Raw genomic sequence first — 18963 nt, forward strand, 5'->3', positions numbered from 1 at the left:
AATTTCACCATTTCATTGGAGTTTTGAGTTTGCCATAATAATCTCTTATATATTGGCTGTGCTTTTCCATGAAATTTGCCACTGTTTTGCTTCCATACATGCAAAATGACACAAGAGGATCCTGTCAAATTCGTTGCTCCTGAGGTCGAGCGCTGGGTTTATCCGGCTGAAACTAAAGAGAACCTTGATTGGGCGGAGCTAACTACGATTGATATTAGCACATTTGATCAACCAGGGGGAAAGGAAAAGCTCGCCCAGGAGCTAGCCTCAGCAATTCAACATGACGGTTTCTGGGCTGTTGTTGGCCACGGAATTCCCAAAACCGAGGTTGAACGGCAATTCGCTCTTGGAAAGGCTTTTTTTGGAAAACAAACTCTTGAGCAAAAAGCCACTCGCACTGTCAAGTTCGAGGATGGAGATTATTTCGGATACAAACCCCGCCATGTGAAGAAGATGTTTGGAACAGAAGTTCGTGAAAATGCAGAATTGATCAATATCCCCAAGTTTACAGAATCTGGTCACTTCGAAGATATCCACAAGGAACTTCCGTTCGTTCAATATTTCCGTGACGAGATTGAACCTTTCTCCAAAAAAACTTACGAGGTTGCACGTAAACTGTTTGTGTTATTTGCTTTGATTCTCGAGCTTCCAGAAAACTACTTCGCGGATAAACACAAATATGACGACTATTCGGATGATCATCTCAGATACATGCAATATGAACCGCGTTCTGCGGAAGACGATGCTAAAGTGGAAAACAATTGGGCGCGTGCACACACAGATTTTGGATCGTTGACTTTGCTATTCTCTCAGGTTGTTGCTGGTTTGCAGATAAAAACCGGTGATGGTGAAAATAGTCAGTGGAAATACGTCAAACCCGTTGATGACGGAATTGTTTGCAATATCGGAGACGGCTTGTCGTTCTGGAGTAATAGTTTTTTCCGCTCAACCATACACCGTGTGGTTCGTCCCCCAGAAGACCAGGTGACAGCTCCCCGTCTTGGTTTGTTCTATTTTGTGAGGCCTGGTGATGGTGCGCAAATTGAGGTCGCCCCTTCTCCATTGCTTAAACGCCTGGGTCTCTACAAGGAGCTAAAGCCAATCACTGGAACACTTTACGTACGTAGCAGAGTCAAAAATTACCATGACTCCACATCTTACGACAAACGTGCTGGGGAGAAGTTTCGTGTGGGTGATTTCGAGATTGCTGACGGGTTCGAGTGAAAAACACAGCTGAGTATATTTTGGTTCCACTGGAATGACAGGATATTCTAGTGCTTTGCGCGATTTTGTGTTCCTGGTATTGATAAAAATAACTAAAACATATTGCTCATTTTATCGTCATCTTTTTTTTCTTTTCATGAAGCCACCTCCACTATGAGTTCTGACTTGAATCAGAACTTGTCCTCACTTTCACCCTTTTGATACTTTGATGGGGGTAAAATGCTGCAGGTGAGGCTCTCTGAAGGAAACTGCCATTTCCGCACACACAGAGCCGGGGATTGAAACCCATCAATAATGCACCAAGTTATTCTCCCGCACCCTCTTTTTAGACAGATTATATAGCATTACTGACCAATACTCTTACTGATGACGGAAACATTACCGTGCCACAGTTGGGTCCAGGCAAGAGACACAATTGCATCATCGCCTAAAACGGGCAACAGATTAGATAAGAGGTCCATCATATATTAGTCTCCATAATGATATTTCAAGTACGCATCACCCGGGGTCTTGCCCTTTGAAAATTCAGATAAAATTAAGAAAAAATATGACACAAACAGATCCTTCAGTGTGGACACCTCCTACTGTTCCGGAGTGGGAGTATCCCAAAGAAACTACTGAAAGACTAGAGTGGGCAGATTTGTCCACTATTGATTTGACCTCGTTCAATGAACCCAGTGGAAAAAAAGCTTTGGCTGAACAACTATCACAGGCTATTCAAAAAGACGGTTTCTTTGCAGTGGTTGGCCATGGAATCTCAAAAGATGAAGTTAAACGCCAATTTGCGTTGGGAAAAACCTTTTTCGAATCTCAATCAAATGAAGTAAAACGCCAACGTGTGGTTGATTTTGATGATGGAGACTATTTTGGATATAAAGCCCCTTTTGAAAAGACCATGTTTGGAACTGACGTGAAGGAAAACGTGGAACTGCTGAACGTTCCCAAATTTAACGGTTTTTTCGACGACGATGTGATCAACCGCATACCTTATTTAAATCACTTCAGGTCTGAGATCGAGTCGTTCTCTCGAAAGTCGTTTGAGGTTGCCCGAAAATTATTTGTCTTGTTTGCAATAATTCTTGAACTTCCTGAAAACTACTTTGCTGATCAACATCGTTACGAAGATTATTCTGATGATCATCTCAGATATATGCTTTACCATCCTAGACCTGCTGAAGATGACGCAAAATTGGACAACAATTGGGCCCGTGGCCACACAGACTTTGGATCTTTAACCCTGTTGTTTTCACAAGTGGTTGCTGGATTGCAAATAAGAACCGAAACAGAGTCAGGTTACGAGTGGAAACACATCCGTCCAGTTGATGGAGGCATTATCTGCAACATCGCCGATGCATTAGGATTTTACAGCAACAACTACCTCAAGTCCACAGTGCATCGCGTCCTGCGTCCGCCCGATGACCAAGTTGGGTCCCGCCGTCTGGGATTGTTCTACTTTGTTCGTCCTGGAAAAGGGTCCCAAATCGAGATTGCCCCTTCGCCTGTGCTGAAGAAACTGGGTCTTTATAGGGACCTCCCCGCTGTGTCAGGCCAGCATTATGTGAGAAGCAGAGTCAAACAGTATCATACGAAAACCACTTACGACCGTAACTATGGGGAGAAATTCCGTGTGGGAGATTTTGAAATTATTGACGGGTATGAATGAGATATGATGTGTTTAGTGAATACTTGAGTACATGTATCCGGATGAGGAAATAAATTTTCAGAGCGTGAGCCGTAACTTGTTTTTTACATAGAAATGATCTCAAGCTGGTGAAATTGTCGTTTTAAGCCCATGGATACCCATTTTAGTGCATCGTTTTGAACCAATGCGGCCTGGACTGAAAAATTATTGCACTCCAAGTTCTTGGCTGCATATACGCATTTGCGCTTTCGAACTCCGTGTTTCATCAATGAGACAAAAACCTGTGAAATGTGACTAAAACACCACCATTTTTTTTGAATTTTTTCAAATTCGCTCGCTTGTTCCGTTTACCACGGAGTAAGACACCCGTTGATAACTTTTTCCTTGGAGTTTTGCATGGCCGTCTAATACGCACAGCCTTGAATCCAGTGATTATGCTGTCAGCCACACCTATGGCGAGATATACGCCGGGATGCCGAGAACCCGGACGATTATTACCAGAATAAGTTTAATTCAAAAAAATATATAAATCGATCTGATCTTGCACAACAATAGCGGGTTCTTCTTCAGAGTTTATTTCGAGTCTATTCTCGAGTCTAATTCACCATGACGTTCCTTTCCAAAACAGGCGATGAGAAGGATGTCACACTGAGCATTCCAGAAATACCTGAAGACGACCCAATATTCACTGAGTTCGAGATACCCGAAGACCTCAAAGCTACTCTGAATGCAAGTGATGTTGAGTTCTTGAATATTAAAGTAGAGACTCAACCCTTTTACAAATGGTTCTCTCCAACAGACACTCCTGCCGAGAAGAGACTCATTATCAAGCTTGATCTTTTGATTCTGGTGTACCTCTTCCTTTCCTCATTCGTGAAGACCTTGGACTCAAGTGCAGTTACTTATGCTTATGTTTCCGGTATGAAAGAAGACCTTAAGATGTTCGGAAATGAACTCACTTATCAAAGTTCGTGCTATATGGCTGGCTTTATTGTCGGTCAAATTCCATTGACCATGTTGGCTACTGTGTTGCCTCTTAACTATTACCTTCCTGCCATGGATATTGTATGGGCTGTTTTCACGCTCTTCATCTTCAAGATCACAAACTATCACCAGTTGTACGCCTTGCGTTTCTGCATTGGATTGCTGAGTTCGTTCTTCTTCCCCACAGTTCAATACATTCTGGGCTCATGGTATAAGAGCTCCGAGCTAACCATTCGCTCTGCCATCTACTTCGTCGCCTCGCAGGTTGGAAGCATGGTCTGCGGCTATATCCAGACCGGTGCTTATGACCATCTCGACGGTAAAGCCAACCTCAAAGGCTGGCAATGGCTTTACGTCCTGGCTTTCATCATCACCGTCCCGATTTCTGCATATGGTGTATTCACGATACCAGGCTTGCCCGAGAAACTGAATATGAAAGTGTTCCTGAAAGAGGACGAGGTCAAACTTGCAAGATTGAGAATGATTAGGGAGAAGAGAAAGTCCAACGATAAACTCACTTTCCCAGTCGTTTTGCAAGCCTTAAAACAATGGAGATTCTGGATGCTGGTTGTATTTGCGATCTTCTTCTCCCAGGCAGACGGTATTAGTTCCTATAGCGGATTATCTCTTTGGTTGAAGGCTTCCAACTACTCAGTTTACCAGATCAACACCATCACTACTGTCATTCCAGCTGTCACAATTTTCTTCTCTCTTTTGAATGGAGTTCTGGCCGACTCATGGAAAGACAGTGATCCATACATTATTGCTTATGTCGCAGTATTGAACATGCTGGCTGGTATTCTATTAGTGATCTGGCATATCGGAAAGGGTGGAATCATGTTTGCCTTCTTCTTATCAGGAACTGCTGATAGTATTGCTGCCGTGCTCTATTCTTGGGCAAACAAGATCTGTTCTGGTAACTCTCAGGAGCGTGCTTTGACATTATCCACTATGAACACATTGGGAAACACATTTGCAGTCTGGGTTCCTCTTTTCGTTTGGAAGACTGTAGATGCACCTCAGTATAAGAAGGGTTATGGCTACAATATTGCACTGGATGCTATGATGTTAATCCTTTTGATTCCACTGACCTATCTTTATAGGAGACAGAATAGAGCCAGTGTGAAGGAAAGGGAGGACATTTGAGCCATTGAGATTTGGCTCCAAGGCGATTTCTTTATTTAATTGTTTTTTTAAGACCCATTTTTGTTAGACGCCTGAGCTGATACCATTTTACCTTAATTTATAATGCAATCTCAGTAGCGAAAGAAGATGGAGGACTACATCATCATTATCTAGAGCATGCAGAAGATAATATGTGCGGCTGCATTTTGGGATGCACGCATGTCAACCAACCGGTTTGGCAAGGTTGGTTTTTGTACGGATAAATGATCTAAAGCTAAACCGAATAATCGCAATTTGTTTTTCAAACTATTAGAGAATACGTTTAGAACAACTCGCTTTTCTGTTTCTGATAACTGTATCATAGGTATTCTGTACCTGATTCAACGTGCACCATGGCATAATTGACACAATGTCTGTTGTGTCTCTTGACTCTTTACTACAGAGAAGAAAAAATCCAGTCAATATTAGGCACAAACAAGTACTTCGACCTCCAACCATTTCTCAAAACCTATTTCTGTAAGCATGCGAACAATAATATGTCCAGAACTTTCTAGTCTGGGGTAAACTTGCCTGGCTGTGTAGCCTTTAGTACTATTGGTTCAAACACACTACCCACTTACCCGCCCTGTAGAACCTGATCGAATGTTCCAGCGTCCGACACACATCGACCACTATAAAACCCGGTGTTCCTTCAACAACCGTGAAATTTTGTCTATTCGGTAACTTGTCTTATTTGCAAAACTTAACGAAAAATGTCGAAATCAGAATCTTATGAGTTCCAGGCTGAGATCTCTCAGTTGATGTCCCTGTTCATCAACACGGTCTACTCCAACAAGGAAATCTTTTTGAGAGAACTGATCTCCAACTGTTCCGATGCTTTGGACAAGATCCGTTATGAGGCTTTGTCGGACCCAAAGAAGCTGGATACTGAGCCTGAGCTTTTTATCAGAATCACTCCAAAGCCTGAGCAAAAGGTGCTGGAAATCAGAGATTCCGGTATTGGTATGACCAAGGCTGATTTGGTGAATAACTTGGGTACCATCGCCAAGTCCGGAACCAAGGCTTTCATGGAGGCCTTGTCCGCTGGTGCGGATGTCACCATGATTGGTCAATTCGGTGTTGGTTTCTACTCACTTTTCTTGGTGGCTGACCACGTTCAGGTCATCTCTAAGAACAACGACGACGAGCAATATATCTGGGAGTCCAATGCCGGTGGAAAGTTCACTGTCACTTTGGACGAGACCAACGAGAGAATTGGTAGAGGTACCGTGATCCGTATGTTCTTGAAGGAGGACCAATTGGAGTACTTGGAGGAGAAGCGTATCAAGGAGGTTGTCAAGCGCCACTCTGAGTTCGTTGCCTACCCAATCCAATTGGTTGTGACCAAGGAGGTTGAGAAGGATGTCCCAGCTGATGAAGAAGAGAAGGTTGAAGAGGATGAGTCCAAGGACGCCAAGGTAGAGGAGATCAAGGATGACGAAGACGAAGAGAAGAAGGAGAAGACCAAGAAGGTCAAGGAACAAGTCACTGAGACCGAAGAGTTGAACAAGACTAAGCCATTGTGGACCAGAAACCCATCTGAGGTGACGAAGGAGGAATACGATGCCTTCTACAAGTCTATCTCTAACGACTGGGAAGACCCATTGGCCGTGAAGCACTTCTCCGTCGAAGGTCAGTTGGAGTTCAGAGCAATTCTGTTCGTTCCAAAGCGTGCTCCATTTGACTTGTTCGAGTCCAAGAAGAAGAAGACTAACATCAAGCTCTACGTTCGTCGTGTTTTCATCACTGATGAGGCCGAAGAGCTTATTCCAGAATGGTTGTCTTTCGTTAAGGGTGTTGTTGACTCTGAGGACTTGCCATTGAACCTGTCCAGAGAGATGTTGCAACAGAACAAGATCCTTAAGGTGATCAGAAAGAACGTTGTCAAGAAGCTTATTGAGACCTTTGAGGAAATTGCCGAAGACCAAGAACAATTCGACAAGTTCTACACTGCATTCTCCAAGAACATTAAGTTGGGAATCCACGAGGACCAGCAGAACCGTGCTGCTTTGGCCAAGCTTTTGCGTTACAACTCCACTAAATCTACCGAGGAGCTGACTTCTTTGTCTGACTACGTTACCAGAATGCCAGAGCACCAGAAGAACATCTACTACATCACCGGTGAGACCATCAAGGCCGTCGAGAAGTCTCCTTTCTTGGATGCTTTGAAGGCCAAGAACTTTGAAGTTTTGTTCTTGGTTGACCCAATTGATGAGTACGCCATGACTCAACTCAAGGAGTTTGAGGACAAGAAGTTGGTTGACATCACCAAGGACTTTGAGCTGGAAGAATCCGAGGAGGAGAAGGCCGAGAGAGAACAGGAGACCAAGGAGTTTGAACCTTTGACTAAGGCCTTGAAGGACATCTTGGGTGACCAAGTCGAAAAGGTTATCGTCTCGCACAAGTTGGTGGACTCTCCAGCTGCTATTAGAACTGGTCAGTTTGGTTGGTCCGCAAACATGGAGAGAATCATGAAGGCTCAGGCTTTGAGAGATACATCGATGTCTGCCTACATGGCTTCCAAGAAGATCTTCGAGATCTCTCCAAAGTCCTCCATCATCAAGGCTTTGAAGAAGAAGGTTGATGAGAACGGAGCTGAAGACAGAGTTGTCAAGCACTTGACTACTTTGCTGTTCGACACTGCTTTGTTGACTTCCGGTTTCACCCTCGATGAGCCAAATGTCTTTGCACAGAGAATCAACAGTCTTATCTCCATTGGTTTGAACATCGAGGACGAGACTGAGGAGCCTGCTGCCGAAGACTCTGCTGCTCCAGCTGAGGAGGTTGTCGGAGAGTCTGTCATGGAGGACGTCGACTGATTTCCTCAGATTCCTGTTGTTTAATGAAGCTTGCTTCAGTATGAAGAATTTTTGTCCCCTATTTGCTTTGGTGTGCTTCGAACTTTTTATAACTATACATAGCTATTAATGATGATAAAAAGTCTAGAGCCATTCATCAATGAAATTGTTACAATCGTAGTTCAGTTCATGAGACAGTACACAAGGTCTAAAGATGCGCCAGTTTATGGGATTGAAACAGCAAGCTTAAGTTTCTCTAGAAGAGTCTGGTCAAGTCCTCCAGCATGCAAATTGGTTATCCAACTCAAGCTCAGTACGGTATTGACGTAACGGAAGTGTGGATTGAGGGTAGCCTTGCTAGGGAAGTCAAAATCATCAACCTCCACAAAGTCCGTGTTATCACTCGCAAACTCTGATTTCAAATCGAAATTTTCGCCGAAGTCAACATTGGATACTTTGCCTATTTCAAGATTTTTTCCACCCTCAAAAACAATCCTCCGTTGAGTATTCGAAATGTCCACATAAATCTTTGAATTTTTCACATTTTTCAGACGAAGTTGTCTACACTTCCCCCCAATTATGCAATTTTCTGCGCCTGTTATGAAAAGCGGACCCGAGCAGTTGAAAATGAGTATACTCGCTGTGAAATTTTCGATGTGAATTGACTTCACAATTTCTTGTGAAGTAGTATTGGGTACTTTTAGTATTGAGCTTTGGCAGTCACGAACGAAGAGATGGCCAGACGAGGTGGATGTTAACTCCAAATATTTCCCATTAACGCATTCAAACTGAGGCTTTATAGCGATAGCCTCATCTTCTACACCTAAGTGGGGCGGTTCATCAAATTTCTCCTTCTGACGAAGCTTTGAGCTAAACACAAACCTCTTCTTCCCCAGCTCTATCTTTCGCGTCTCCAGCTTCTCCAGAAGAAGATCAATTTGCGACACAAAATACTTTTGATCAAAAGAAGGAATCTGCTGGAACCTCTTCGAGTCCACACCAGATATCCAGCGTGTTAGTTCGTTTATCTCTCTTTTGATTGGGATCAGGCCTTCCCCAGTCGTGGCCGAAAATAGTCTCTCTTTGATCGCTAAGAGATTGTTAGTCATTCTGTGATTCCTGAACCCACAACAGTAATCACTCAGCGTACCATCCTTAGCAATGTCAAATTTCTTGTACAATCCCTGGACATCAACGTCTTCATCTGAAAACATTGTGCCAGTATTACTGCAAGGCAAAGGACACTTTACGTATGCAGTGGAACTTCAGAAGAAGACGCGATATCAGTGTCGTGCATTAAACATTCCAAGAACGTCTCGCCTGCGCACTACCAGTCTTCGAGTTTTAGAAGATCTGAAGTTCTTCTGACACAACAGCACCGTCGTCAACTACTCTCGTACCATCTGATAATGCAGTCTCAAAGTGACAAGGAAAGATCGCATCAGCATGATCAAAACACGTTTAATTCGGTAAACCAGTATTTTCAGAACATCCAAAATTATGATGTTGTTAACGACGTCAATTCTGCACTGGCCGTGGACTTATCGTCATTGAACCATGCACATGATGACGTCGAAGGCTACACAGTTCACATCGACCCCAGTATAGCCCATGAAAATACAGGTACGAGGACTGTGGATGTTGCGACTACCGCCTTGCAGTTGCAAGGAGGAAAAACCTCTGACTCGAGATACGAAGACGTCAATTTGCCAGAAGGCTTCGACCCAAAGAGAGTTTGCAGGTTCTGCGGCAAGACTTTTTCGCATGTGGGGTCTCTAGGAAGACATCTAGATCAGAAAAAGGGAACTGATGGCCATCCAGCGGAACAGATCGATATTATGAGATCCGACGTGCGGAGACGTGGTGATCCAGAATCAGTTAGGCGAAAGAGACTATTGCGTTCCCAGAGGTACAATAGAAGAGAGGATGTTAAGGAAAGAAATAGAATACGAAGGAGAAAGAAGTCGAAGGAATATCGTGCAAAGGAACTCGCTGTAAAGGATTTCATTGCCACCTTGAATGTTCCTACAATGTCGCAGCATCCTTCCTTTCCGAGGATGGTGCTATATTTCTTACCTCCGTCGCACTGGCCTCATGATCCTCCAACGCTGCAAACATATAAAACAGTGAACGTGTGGATTCAGCAAGAAGTAGATGGCACGTTGGAGAATCATGCTGAGAAACTGAAGAGCGCGTATGGCAACTGGACCACGTTGTCAGGAAGTGCCAAACACGAGATGTGGATTCGTGAACAGAGGATATGTGCCCAGGAAGCATTGGGTTCTTTGTCGCTATTTCAACTTGCTACAAGAGATGATTGGATTGCGAAGATGGCCACTAAAAAACTGGCCATGATCAACGCTGGTCATGAAATGGCTCAAGATGTGATGTCTGGTTCTGATGAGAAGGAGGAAAATGAGGATAACGAGGATGGAAACGATTCGAGGTTTTACCATAATCCGGATGATGTTAATAGCGAAGCTGATCAGGATGCAACCAGCGAGGCTCTAGCAGCTGTTGCAGCAGCCGTTGCAAGCCAGACGTCTCGAGATTAAAGATGCGTGAACACTCCAGGTTTGAAGGGTATGATATTATGATTTATTTATTGGTATATGAAGGTTCAAAGTATTTCGTTGGTGGATAGAGAGCCCCAGCAAATCGGACCTTTGAAGCGAAAAACAGTAAGCTCCAACTCAAGGATCAAAGTAGCTGAAAAGCGGTACTTTTAATGGATATTATGAGTCAAGTTATTTGAACACTGTTCCCCCCCCTTCAGTTTCTAGTTCGTTGAAATAGCAGCTGTTACAGTTGCAGTAGTCGTAGAAATACTGGTCACAGTCAAAACAGAATAACTTTCGGTCTGGTAGTAATCCTTCGAGAATTGCGAATAAAGAGAAGCGGTCTTTGAAGAAGCCAACGACCCAATGGAGACAGTACACGATGGAGCAGTTGCAGACGTACCAACCGAAACCGTGGTGGCATTTGAGGGAGGAACAAATCCAAGAATAGAATCTCTTCTGACGACAATTGGAATAATTGCACCAGTAGAAAGAGAAAATGATCTATGACCAACTGCACTGAGCAACGCAGAACCAACACCTGAGTGGGCAGTTACAGAAACATAGGTGGATGGATCACTAGCCCACAAATCATTCAGGAACGAAGTCAATCTCAGAACCTTTGCTCCATCAGGCTCTTGAGTATCCTTGGTCCATAGCAAATCGTCTTCAACAAATCCGTTTTCGAATTGAAAGTCTGGGTACCTTTCCTTGAGGTAAGTCTTGCTCCTTCTCTCGTCACATCTATGCAAACCAATGGTTTCTCTCAAAGATTCCTTGAAAATAGGGGAGACAAAACCAGTCTTCAAGGCAATGTCATTCCACGTATATGTCAAAGTATCAGCTGCTCTTGTCATGGGGGAGGAGTAAAAGTTTTGAGGCAATGGGAATCCATATGGCAATAACGACTTGATGAGATCAGAGTTGTTTTGAGCTTGGAAAACACCTTTTGGTGTCAAACCAGCATCGGGGCCCCATGTAGAAGTTCCGTTACCCGTTAAAAGTGACCAATAACAGTTCCATGCCGGAGTCCCGTAATAAGACTCGGCGACATTGTGGTAACCTTCACCGTGTCTACCAAAGAAGATAACCTTATAGGAGGTTGTCTCGTTAGAATTGGCGTTAAGCTCCTCAATCGCATTTTTGAACGAGTTCCAAGTATAATTGGGTTTCAAGCCAAGATTATCATTGAAGTCAAAGCTAGTAGCGTTTGTAGAAGAGTCACTCTGAAGAAAGAATCCGCTTACACTGGTAAAGGTGCCATAACGTGAAGTACCCCAGTTGGATTCGGGGAATCTGTTGGTGGTAGCCCAAGCCACGGATACAAGCGACAAAAAAAGAGCGATGCTGGCAGTAAAATTCATCGTGTTTTCAGTTATGGAAGAAGTACAAAGTGGATATATCCAGCGGAAAAGTTTTCAATTATATATACTGAATTTCAATCCGAAGTATGCATGTAAATGTCCTAAGTAACTGCAGAGGATCGATGAGATTGCCTAATGCGGATTCCACGTGCTACCCCATGCAAGTACTCTTTCCTGTTTTGGGTGCTCTCTTTCGAGCGACATGGGCTGGAAAAATCCTCGAGATTTCATTTTCGGACGTAAGTAGCTTCGAGACTGCCACACATAAAGATACTGACCAATCGGTAAGTGGCGAGGGTTTTTTAGCCATATTGTACTAACAATAGACGTGCGCATTGAGCTGCAGTTGCAGGTAGGTAACATGGCAAACTCCTCGGCTCCCGTAGTTTCTATCCAAAATTGTCTGATAGAAGCAACCAAGTCACATTAGAGGTGGTTTCTCAGAGTAGCACCCGAGAGAACTCGGGTTTGCTAGTTTGTATCCCAGTCTATATTTCAACCTACTAGTTAACCCTATCGACAGCACTGATGGAATAACGGGATAAACTAAAAGCTCAATTGCGGCAGCTAGAGCATCACTGAAGAATAAGTTCTCTCCTACATGAAGAGATTTTAACTCCCCAGTATTTGAATCGAACTTTATCAACCTCTTCACCTCCGTTAGAATCTTCGACCTCTGCCTCACCTCTGTGCGGCAAGATATTTGTTCGCGCACACAACAGTGAGATTAGCATCTTTGAAACCAACCAACAGGTCTATTCACTCCAACGCTATCGATCAAGGCATATAGCCCACCATGTCGCAGAGTCAGAATCGCCATGCATGTTTGTTTCCGGGATGTGGAAAGACGTTTTACAGAAAGGACCACCTTAAAAGACACAGTGTTAACCACAACGAGAATGCTAGTTCTCACCCTTGCACATACCCCAACTGTAACATGACATTCAAAAGGACTGATGTCAGGAACAACCACTACCAGCGACATTTCAATCAGAAGAGAAACAAGATCGCCAAATCCAATTACGAATCGCCGCTTCCATATTCATCCCCAATAGAAAACAATGCGTTAACGGAGTCAGGTGACAAAGCGTTGTCAGATGTTATTTTCAATTCCGCCTTGACGGGTAAACCTGACACAGGATCTAAAGAAGAGCCACCGGCATGGCTAGGCTGGCTCTTCACAGATGGTATTTCGAACAATTTGCCCAATTACGATGAGGTGCCGCCGTTTGACAGTTTCGACAAAATATATCCTCTATCATCTCTCAGCTTGAATGGTTCCCCTAACTCGCTGCTTTTCGAGTTGTTCCAGTCTGAGTTTGGAGACTCCATATTGACTCCCACAACTTCAATTTCAGTTACTCCAGAGCTGATCAGGAGGTTCTTATACTTGATACCTTCTTTGGTTCAACATCCTGACTTCTCGGCCAATAAGTTGGAGTACTGTTTGCAGGTCTATTGGGCTGTATTTCACATTCAGTATCCAATTCTCCACAAACCTTCCTTCAACACTTTAACGGAACTGCCATTGCTGGTTTTGGCAATGATAGCCATGGGTGCCACATTCTCGGTCTGTGAAAACAACGTTCTTGAAGACCCTCATGGAATCGCCATGGCCATTGCCAAACCCTTGAGATGGCTGATTTTTAGTCATCGTATTAGCGGACCGCTGGAACTATCTGCTCTGCAAAGTCTGCTGATTCTTGAAGTTTTTGAGAAGCATTACGGTTCTAGAGAACTTCATGAGAGATCTTCTGTCCATCAGGCCGCAAAGATAGAGATGATGAAGAGAAGTCCGATTTTGGGAGGTGATCCGTATGCCAGTGAAAGTAGAGCAAATCCCTGCTCCCCAGATGAACTCAAAGCAGTACCCGCCAATCAAACAGAGCTCCTGTGGAAGAAATGGATCCATGCTGAGTCTTTGAAGAGGTGTGCTTTGATGGGGTTTTGCTTTGATCTCACCAATTTCATAGTGTCTTCGCATAATGCTTCTTTGTTCGTGAATAAATTACGACTTGAGTTGCCGTGTGATGATCTGCTGTGGGAATCGGATTTTGAGTCGCTAAAGACAGGTCCCCTGCCACAAAAGTCAGAACCTGTTCTTCTGTCGTTGAGAAGATTATTGATAGGAGAGAAGGTTGAAGCTTCCTCGTTTGGCAAAAGGGTTTTGTTGAACGCGCTGTTCTCGATTATTGTACAGTTTGAGCAACGTGATGAAACTTCTAGCTTGACTAATCGTGAGTTTTCTCATAATATCGCCGGTGAGCCTTGGAGAGAAAAAGTGTCATACGCTCTTGACGCTTGGAGATACCTTGTTGACGATGGAGTCTGTTGCGATGTCGATAATCTGGCCATTGACATGAGGGCACGAAAATCTGATTTGTTTTCAGAATACCTTCGTCTAAACGATACCAAGTGCAAGTACCCTTCTTATCATATGGCTCACATCAGACTATACATTGTGAACTTTGACATGCTTATTTATGCCGGTGCGCCTTTACGGATGAATGTCAAAACGAAATTTGAGGATTATGAAAATGTCCGCAAGAGAATAGAGCAATGGGCTCTAAGTGTGAATGGAAAAATATGTGTCATACATGCCTATCTATGTATATATGAGTGTTTGGTTGACGAAGGGAAAGGCCAGATAAGTTACGAACCCCAGAAGGACCCTATTCCCGAAAGACCACATATCATCATATACTGCAGCCTTATCATATGGTGTTATAACTACATCACGCGTGGTCCTGAAGTGCAAACACCAGACAGTCCTCCCTCAGAAGAAGCTTTTGCGTATCTATCTAGGGTCAAGTCTGAGCTGAACAGATATCTGGTGGAGGGGGAGAGTGCGCTTGCATACTACAGAAGTGTGCGGGCATGTGCAATGAATTTGACGAAAATACCCAATCTGCAAAACCTGGCAGGTTATACGGAAACAATCGCTGGTTTGTATAGCGAGTGCTCTTGGGTCCTTGGTCAAGAGTATTCTCGCCTAATGTTGCACTGTCGCGATAGGTCTATGGGTTACAAGAAGTTGTTTTGTGACAATATGTACAGAGAACCGTGATTCTATAGCAACTCTATTTGCTATTTGATTCTAAATGTATTTAGCCGTCAAGGCTGGGTTGTTCTCGAACACCAGCTTATTTCTAAGAACTCCAATATTCTCGATCTCGAACTCAACCTCATCTCCGTCTTTTAACCAAGGAGTGTGCTCCAATCCTACTGCAACTCCAGAGGGAGTTCCGGTGAAGATTACATCACCGGGACGTAACGTCGTTCCAATAGACATGAAAGAAACAACCTCAGAGGTGGTGAAGATCATGTCAGATGTGCGAGAATCCTGTCTAATTTCACCATTAACCTTCGATGTGATATGCAAATTGTTTGCATCTGGCAAAACTTCACTGGAGACAATTGAAGGACCCAAAGGAGCGAAATTATCAAACATTTTCCCCACGCCAAACTGAGTTCCACCTCTGTCCATCTGCCAAGTTCTTTGACTCACATCGTTACCAATGGTGTAACCCATAATATACTCGTGTGCCTCTTCAACTGGAATGTTCTTCCCCGTTTTACCGATGACAATAGCCATTTCCACTTCGTAGTCAACTTTGGCTGGTGGCATCTGACATGCGGCAGGGACAATAATTGGATCCGATGGCCCAACCACGGCTGAAGTTGGCTTGAAAAATAGCACCGGGTATTTTGGAATCTCCATTTTCAGCTCAATTGCGTGTTTGATGTAGTTCATTCCAACGCAGCGCAAACTTGGGATCTGAGACTCACTCAGTGGAGATAATAACTTGGAGATTTCAGCAATATGGTTTGTGATCACATAGTCTTTGCTAAGCACATTTCCCAGGATAACATATGCAGTCTTAGCCTCATACACATCAATAGATCCCTCGGGAAGAATTGCATCACCGTGGTAGGTATTGCCGTCCTTGGCCTCGAATCTTATCAGCCTCTGGATGATGAGTTAGTCAAATGTCAGGCACTGCCAAACCACTTCCCCGTTCAGACTCACCTTGAACCCCATTTTTTGATTTTTTCTAGATTATGTCACCCAACCCGTATTCATGCAACAAAAATGCGAGCACGAGACTATATAACTATTTCGGTTGACTTTGCAATGGTGTTCGATTTCAGTATCGATGGGGTTAGACGGTTTTTCAGTGGGGGAGTGGAGCCTTATCTACCCCACTGGGGGATAACGATTCAGTGGAGGAAAACATGCCGGCAAAAAGTGGCAGACTATTTCCACTGAACTTCAACTTCGCAACTCGTAGCTAGTTGAATTTTCTTTCGTGAAAAATATCAAATGACTGATTCTGAACTATTAAAGAAACCGCTAAAGGTGGTATTGCTGCAAATCAAGGCGGGTTTTGACAAAACGAAGAACCTGCAAAATGCGGCTTCATTTCTAGAGAAGGCGATGAACCAATATCCAGACGCTGATCTGGCCGTTTTACCTGAGTGCTTCAACTCACCATACTCTGTGAGTGAGTTTGCAAATTATGCGGAAAACATCCCCAATGGTGAGAGTACCCAGTTCCTGTCCAGTCTCGCTAAGAAACATGAGGTCATGTTGGTGGGAGGGACAATTCCCGAACTGGGGGACGATTCGAAGATATACAACACCTCAGTGACTTTCAACAGAGAAGGTGAAATCATAGGCAAGTTCAGAAAGATACATCTTTTCGATATCGACATTCCCGGTGGAATCACTTTCAAAGAAAGCATCACTCTCACTGGTGGGGACGAGCTGATCACCTTAAATCTCCCCGGATTTGGCTCAATGGGCGAGGGAATATGCTATGACGCCAGATTCCCGGAGCTGGCTGCTATCTCTGCCAGAAAAGGATGTTTCGGAATGGTATATCCGGGTGCATTCAACACTGTCACTGGCCCATTGCATTGGCACCTTCTCGCCAAGGCAAGAGCCGTCGATAACCAGATGTTTGTGATATTCTGTTCTCCCTCCAGAGATACAGACTTTTCGTACCATGCATATGGTCATTCGCTAGTAGTGGATCCAAATGGGAAGATACTGGCGGAAGCTCAGGAAGGAGACGAGATCGTTTACGCGGAGTTGGATCCTGAGGTCTTGGTGAGGACCAGGGCAAGTATTCCAGTTACCACGCAGAGACGTTTTGATGTGTACACCGATGTAGCGAAATAGGGATCAGGCGAATAAAACGTGAATAACTAGTCAAACAATGGATTGAGCCATTTTTCCCGGCTGTTCCATTCCGCTATTGTCGTGACATCTAATCTGAACTATAGCCGTCAAAAGAATAATCAAACCATAATTTCTCGGTACTCGATTTCCGATCTCTTGTTCATACACGTCAGCTGACCCTAACGGAACACAATTTCCGCTGGCGGAGATTCTCATGCGATCTGCCCTATTAGGGCTTGCTTATCGTGGTCAGCGACGCCCAATTGGAGGGGGTGGGGGACTTTTTTTTCCCCCACTGGGGAGGAATTGCCCAAGGCCGAACTTTACCGTGCCTTATCGGTAGCGCCATGCAAGACCTTACGAGAAGCCATAGAATGCATACTCAAAAAAAATTTGTATATATAAGCTGATACAATAGACCCTTTTTTATATCTGGGCTTAAGGCTGCAAGCTCAACAGCAATGACCAACGAAGAAAAGGCTGAACAAAACATGGTGGTCTCCGAGCAAGTGAAGAACGAACATGGTTCAGATATTTCATCAGGAGTTCTTGTAATAGAGGCTGATGAACTCTATATTGATCCTGTGAAGGAAAAGAAGTTGGTTCACAAGCTTGACTGGTTCCTTTTGCCCATGTTCTCAGCTCTGTACTTCCTCTCTTTCCTTGACAGATCCAACATCGGTAACGCAAAGATTGCAGGCATGTACGAGCAACTGGACCTGACACCCAACCAATATTCCGCTGCTGTGTCGGTGTTTTATGCCACTTACATTACTGCCGAGCTCCCCTCAGTTTTGCTGGTCAAGAGAGTTGGACCTCGTCTTCATTTGACTGTGTTGGTGGTGTGCTGGTCTCTGGTGACAATTTTCACTGCGTTCATTCGTGACTACTGGTCTCTCATTCTCACTCGTCTTTTGCTTGGTCTTTTCGAAGGAGGATTCTTTCCATGTTTGAGTTTGATCATCAGTATGACATATAAGAGAGAGGAACAGTCCAGACGTCTGGGATACCTCTACGTGTGTTCGTGTTTCTCGGGTGCCTTTGGTGGTCTGATCGCTACAGGTATCACCAAAATCAAGCCCCGTCACAACTTCCAGGCTTGGTGTTGGTTGTACATTATCGAAGGATGTATTTCTCTTGCTGTCGCTTCTTGGGTCATTTTCGGCATGCCAAACGATGTCAAGAAAGCAAAATTCCTTACTAAGGAAGAGCAGGAAATGATGGCCATTCGTTTCACGCATGCTCAAAAGTACCAGGGAAATCAAAATTTCGAGAAGAAAGAACTTGTCAACGCTCTCAAGGATCCAAAGGTGTATCTTTCTCTTTCCATTCAGTTCTGCGTGGATCTAGTGCTGTATGGATTTTCCACTTTCCTTCCATCCATCTTGAAGCTCCAGTTGGGTTACGATAGCATGCAGGCTCAGTATTTGTCTGTTCCTGTCTATATGTTTGCCGCAATTGCTGTTTTCTCGACCTCGTATGTGTCGGACAAAAAGGGATGGAAGGCTCCTATTATCCTTGGTTGTAACGCATTTGGTCTTATTGGTTACTGTATATTGCTCGGATCGAGCAATGGTCCAGCTAAGTACTTTGCGTGCTATCTGATCGCCATTCCTTACTACAGTTCGGTCGGTGTTGGTGTCACTTGGATCAACAACAACATGGCACCACATTACAGAAGAGCTTCCGCTCTGGGTCTCAACCAAACCTTCGGTAACTTGGCTGGTGTGATTGCAGGTCAAGTCTACAGAACTGCTCCTTATAAGCTTGGAAACGGCTTCTCTTTGGGTTGCACCGTTGTTGCGATGGTCTTGACTACGATTCAATATTACTACCTGAAATCGCAAAACACTCTGAAGGCCAAGATTCTCGCTGGGGAAATAGAAGACACCAGGAGGGAGAAGACCGGAAGTAACGCTCCTGATTTCGTTTACATTTTATAAATAATAATTAAATTTTTGTTTTGAGAGTTTTGACAAGAAAATTTCAAATTTGAGTATTCATAAAATTCGTAAATTTCTGAGATTGTAGAAACCCACCAGAT

General features: G+C 44.0%; 11 protein-coding genes across 11 annotated transcripts; 8 read left to right on the forward strand and 3 right to left on the reverse strand.

Moving 5' to 3' along the window:
* Positions 1–105: 105 nt before the first annotated feature.
* KUCA_T00000022001 (uncharacterized protein) lies at positions 106–1224 on the forward strand (the record flags this gene model as incomplete). The annotated part of the gene is made up of 1 exon (XM_022604520.1): positions 106–1224. The coding sequence occupies one exon, from the start codon at positions 106–108 to the stop codon at positions 1222–1224; it is 1119 nt and encodes a 372-aa protein (XP_022456080.1).
* A 547-nt stretch (positions 1225–1771) lies between these two features.
* KUCA_T00000023001 (uncharacterized protein) lies at positions 1772–2887 on the forward strand (the record flags this gene model as incomplete). The annotated part of the gene is made up of 1 exon (XM_022604521.1): positions 1772–2887. The coding sequence occupies one exon, from the start codon at positions 1772–1774 to the stop codon at positions 2885–2887; it is 1116 nt and encodes a 371-aa protein (XP_022456081.1).
* A 585-nt stretch (positions 2888–3472) lies between these two features.
* KUCA_T00000024001 (uncharacterized protein) lies at positions 3473–4996 on the forward strand (the record flags this gene model as incomplete). Its single annotated transcript, XM_022604522.1, has 1 exon — positions 3473–4996. One exon carries the CDS (start codon positions 3473–3475, stop codon positions 4994–4996), a length of 1524 nt encoding a protein of 507 aa, XP_022456082.1.
* Positions 4997–5727: 731 nt separating this feature from the next.
* KUCA_T00000025001 (uncharacterized protein) lies at positions 5728–7833 on the forward strand (the record flags this gene model as incomplete). Its single annotated transcript, XM_022604523.1, has 1 exon — positions 5728–7833. One exon carries the CDS (start codon positions 5728–5730, stop codon positions 7831–7833), a length of 2106 nt encoding a protein of 701 aa, XP_022456083.1.
* Positions 7834–8036: 203 nt separating this feature from the next.
* On the reverse strand, positions 8037–9026 carry KUCA_T00000026001 (uncharacterized protein; the record flags this gene model as incomplete). Its single annotated transcript, XM_022604524.1, has 1 exon — positions 8037–9026. One exon carries the CDS (start codon positions 9024–9026, stop codon positions 8037–8039), a length of 990 nt encoding a protein of 329 aa, XP_022456084.1.
* A 195-nt stretch (positions 9027–9221) lies between these two features.
* KUCA_T00000027001 (uncharacterized protein) lies at positions 9222–10367 on the forward strand (the record flags this gene model as incomplete). Its single annotated transcript, XM_022604525.1, has 1 exon — positions 9222–10367. One exon carries the CDS (start codon positions 9222–9224, stop codon positions 10365–10367), a length of 1146 nt encoding a protein of 381 aa, XP_022456085.1.
* Positions 10368–10591: 224 nt separating this feature from the next.
* On the reverse strand, positions 10592–11734 carry KUCA_T00000028001 (uncharacterized protein; the record flags this gene model as incomplete). Its single annotated transcript, XM_022604526.1, has 1 exon — positions 10592–11734. One exon carries the CDS (start codon positions 11732–11734, stop codon positions 10592–10594), a length of 1143 nt encoding a protein of 380 aa, XP_022456086.1.
* Positions 11735–12530: 796 nt separating this feature from the next.
* KUCA_T00000029001 (uncharacterized protein) lies at positions 12531–14801 on the forward strand (the record flags this gene model as incomplete). The annotated part of the gene is made up of 1 exon (XM_022604527.1): positions 12531–14801. One exon carries the CDS (start codon positions 12531–12533, stop codon positions 14799–14801), a length of 2271 nt encoding a protein of 756 aa, XP_022456087.1.
* A 30-nt stretch (positions 14802–14831) lies between these two features.
* On the reverse strand, positions 14832–15776 carry KUCA_T00000030001 (uncharacterized protein; the record flags this gene model as incomplete). The annotated part of the gene is made up of 2 exons (XM_022604528.1): positions 14832–15704; positions 15765–15776. The coding sequence occupies 2 exons, from the start codon at positions 15774–15776 to the stop codon at positions 14832–14834; spliced, it is 885 nt and encodes a 294-aa protein (XP_022456088.1).
* Positions 15777–16058: 282 nt separating this feature from the next.
* KUCA_T00000031001 (uncharacterized protein) lies at positions 16059–16919 on the forward strand (the record flags this gene model as incomplete). Its single annotated transcript, XM_022604530.1, has 1 exon — positions 16059–16919. One exon carries the CDS (start codon positions 16059–16061, stop codon positions 16917–16919), a length of 861 nt encoding a protein of 286 aa, XP_022456089.1.
* Positions 16920–17380: 461 nt separating this feature from the next.
* Positions 17381–18862, forward strand: KUCA_T00000032001 (uncharacterized protein; the record flags this gene model as incomplete). Its single annotated transcript, XM_022604531.1, has 1 exon — positions 17381–18862. One exon carries the CDS (start codon positions 17381–17383, stop codon positions 18860–18862), a length of 1482 nt encoding a protein of 493 aa, XP_022456090.1.
* Positions 18863–18963: the final 101 nt, after the last annotated feature.

Source organism: Kuraishia capsulata, genomic scaffold, assembly GCF_000576695.1.
Source record: "Kuraishia capsulata CBS 1993 genomic scaffold, Kuraishia_capsulata_scaffold_1, whole genome shotgun sequence".
Classification (NCBI taxonomy): Eukaryota; Fungi; Ascomycota; class Pichiomycetes; order Pichiales; family Pichiaceae; genus Kuraishia; species Kuraishia capsulata.